The following is a 3,414-nucleotide window of genomic DNA, read 5'->3' as shown; positions in this document are numbered from 1 at the left end:
CGCCGGTCCCGGGCCCGTAGGAGGGGCAACGGAGCCCGGGAAGCACGGCGGGGGTGTCCGGCGGGGGGGGGCGGCCCCTTCTTCGGGACGCAGAAGCGATCTGGCGACAGGTAAGTCGCCAGGATCGCTTCTGTTGTAAAGCCGACAGTCGGCTCTACAAGTTTAAACAGAGTCCCGGCGGCAAAAGTCGCCGGGAGTCTGTTTAAACAGCCCCGATGCTGGCGACGTACACTGTACGTCGTCAGTCACGAAGGGGTTAAAAGTTGTCTGTCTAATTTGCCTTAATTTTTCACAGGGATAACCTACAAAACCTGTAATCTGACAAAGGGTGCCTATGCGTTTTTAGAAATCTACTGAAATGTGAATGCAGTGAAGATTTGGAAACTTCTAGAAAAATCAATGACACAGGGAGAATAGATTGTTGCACATTATAAAATACCAACCGATTAAAGCTTGAAAGAGGTTACTCTGAAAGATGCCAATGACCCGCTCAATAGATTTCCTGAGTTGTTTGTCCTCGGTTTGATTAAGTTTGGTGCGATATTCTTCCAAGAGGTCCAACGCACGTTGAGTATCTATGCCAAAGAAAACAATGCTTATATTATACGTGACATACAAGTTCATTTATACAATTTCTACAGTGCTCAATATTGCAATAATACTCTAAACGGTGCTCCATGTAAACCACCTAAATATATGTGAACAATTTTACCTGCCCAAGGATTTATATATCTCAGATATCAGTCAGCCTGAGATATTCTGCTCTGCTACACTACTCAGCCAGAAAGGCAACTTCCCAATCTCAGCTTTTTGTGTCACCTGCATGCTTGTTTGGACCATGAAAAGGCATCCTCAGGTTACTGATCCTATCTCCAGTGAGAAAGCAAATACCGCAGGAATCCATAGAAATAAACCAGTAAATAGTGGCATCAAATTACTTGCTTTTGCTGTGAAGCAGAGGACTGTTAACTGCAAACTTCGTTTATATGCTCAATATCCTCCAATGTGTGCCAATATATCAAAAATCAGAACACTTCATTTTATAAAAGAGAGAGAAAAAAAAAGTTCCCATGAGCAGTTTAAACACAACAAAAACAAATTAACATATCCATCAGGCAGCGATGCCTGTTACCATACAAGCGATCCGCCGGCTGGAGAGCCGGCGGATCGCGTGTATGGGGTGCCGATCGGTTCTACCCCACCCGCCCCGCCTACCTGGGTAATAATAAGTGTTTCCTAACAATGTAAAAAAAACTTTTTTTTCTCAAAATTTTCTTTAAATTTTCCTAATTATAGTAAAAAATAAAAACCCCAGTAGTGATTAAATACCACCAAAATAAAGCCCCATCTGTCCCCAAAAAAATTGTGTAAAATTAATATCAGTACAGTGTTGCATGACGGAATAAATGTCAGTCAAAGTACCGCAGCGCTGAACTGAAAAATGGCCTGGATGGAAGGGGGTCTAAACACCTGGTCTTGAAGTGGTTAAGAGAACTATGGCCAAACCTTTTCTGGCCGTAGCTCTCACTTACTATGCCCTCCTATGACCCAAAACTCAGTATACAGCAGACTATTGGCCACTATGTGCTGACAGGGCAGAGATTCAGGAACTAAGCATTCAGTGGTTTGTGATCAATCAGTTCTTGATCAATAAAGCCAGCATGGGACAGCTGCAGTGCCGCACATCGGCTCTAACTATCGGATCAGGATTTCACTCATCCCATATTTCTCCTTTAAGTCATTTTTAGACCCCTAATATTTCCCAGAAAACTAAAAGTAAAGTAAAAAAATAGATATATTTTTTAAAAAATGAATAAAAATGTAATATTGTAAAAATTTAAACGTTTACAAAAAAAAGAAAATAGAAAAAAAAGTTAGAAAAAAAAAAACATTTTCGGCCTGACATTTTACTTCATTTCGGTTCGGTTTTGAAATTTTCATTTCTGTGCACCTCTAGTTTTAGCTCTACCCTTCTCTGTTCGAAATGGGGGTGTGGAGGAGAGAGTTTTTCTCTTCAGATATACTTTAATGCAGTGGTTCTCAACCTGTATTATAACCTCAGGACCCACGTCGTACCACACTGGAATGCACAGCATTGCAGTACTGCATGTTCCAGTGCAATCGATCAAACTGGGCGGAAGGTGTGTTTAGGGTGCCATTCAAATGAATTGCAACGCAATGCATCTCCCGTACCCGAGTGAACAGTAGGTGCGATTGGGTGGCAGTTTGTGAATAAAAAACTGACAAAGGGGGGTCTTTTTATTTCTTTTGGAGCGCTCATTCACTTCCTATCCTGTATATACACAACAGGAAGTGAGTGGAACTCGCTTCATGTTGAGGAAAATGCCCTCATAGACAGCTGCCATAGGAATAAGTGTCCCCATTAGAAAATGTACACTCTATCCTGCCTGTGTAGATTTTGCCTCACTTTTAGCTCTAGTGAGAGTGGTTACCAGGACAAATACAGAGTGTGTACTTCCAAACTCTGGACACATCCAGCACCTGACAGGGGGTCTAATCCTCCACCAATATATCCGACCATAAAAGAACAAAGTTTTGGCTTTAGATACACTTAGTCTTTTACTACGGCATGGCAGTAAGAGCGGGTAAACCAGCTCATGGCTGCAATAGTGCGTCTTCGTTTTTTCTGCTGACTCTGCTCTTTCTAGCAGAAGTGATCTTGGTAGTCACATCCTGAACACTTCTACAGCCAACAGAAGCAATCATTTTTATAACACACCATACCACAACACACAGTATTGTGCTGTTATGCAGGTTGATTGGTGTGCAATAAGGACGTCACCACACAAACATGCATTTTCGCTGCACAACAGTGTGAATCCAGCCTTTAGCTTGACAAACATTTTAAGAGCCCTATCTAAATCAATTTGGAAGATTCCAGTTGGACTTGCCCTATTAAGGTGCCCATACACTGGACGATTCTCATACGAGAATCGCGGGAAATCCCGCAATCGTACGAGAATCGTGCAGTGTGAATGAAGACGTGTGACCGTTTCTACTGTACGGTCGCACGTCTTTTGTCTAAGGAGCATGCTAGAAAACCAGCCGCAAATCGTGATGCTCGGGAGAAGAATGCCGAACGGGCCAGTGTGTGCACACTGCCCGTTCAGCATTGCGGTCATCGGAAGCCCGGCCCTAGTCACTGTTGTGCTAAATTGTGCCATAATCAATCTAACTTAATCCGACTAAAGCTCTCCTAAAGTAAAACGCACATGTTTACTTTACCATTGCACTACGTTATATAAAAAGGTCACACTAATGTCATATCACTTTAATTAGCAGACTTAGTTGATTATATTCTTGGGTAAATATATTGGGGGTGCACAAATTACATAGGAGTTGCTCTTGTAATATATATATTTTACAAGAGCAACACCTATGTAATTTGTATAT

At 42.1% G+C, this 3,414-nt stretch overlaps 1 protein-coding gene across 14 annotated transcripts in view; it reads right to left on the bottom strand.

Annotated features, from left to right (window-relative positions):
* DLG1 (discs large MAGUK scaffold protein 1) overlaps positions 1 to 3,414 on the bottom strand; it is a 155,422-nt gene that overhangs the window by 146,843 nt on the left and 5,165 nt on the right. For all 14 annotated transcript variants that reach the window (XM_018567392.1, XM_018567423.1, XM_018567431.1 and 11 more), the window contains exon 2: positions 444 to 575. In XM_018567392.1, coding sequence (XP_018422894.1) covers positions 444 to 575 — 132 coding nt within the window. The remainder of the gene's footprint in view (positions 1 to 443; positions 576 to 3,414) is intronic.

Source organism: Nanorana parkeri, unplaced genomic scaffold (genome assembly GCF_000935625.1).
Source record: "Nanorana parkeri isolate BGI_ZX_2015 unplaced genomic scaffold, ASM93562v1 scaffold29, whole genome shotgun sequence".
Taxonomy (NCBI): domain Eukaryota; kingdom Metazoa; phylum Chordata; class Amphibia; order Anura; family Dicroglossidae; genus Nanorana; species Nanorana parkeri.
The sequence above is the reverse complement of the archived record's forward strand: the minus strand, read 5'-3'. Positions and strand labels throughout refer to the sequence as shown.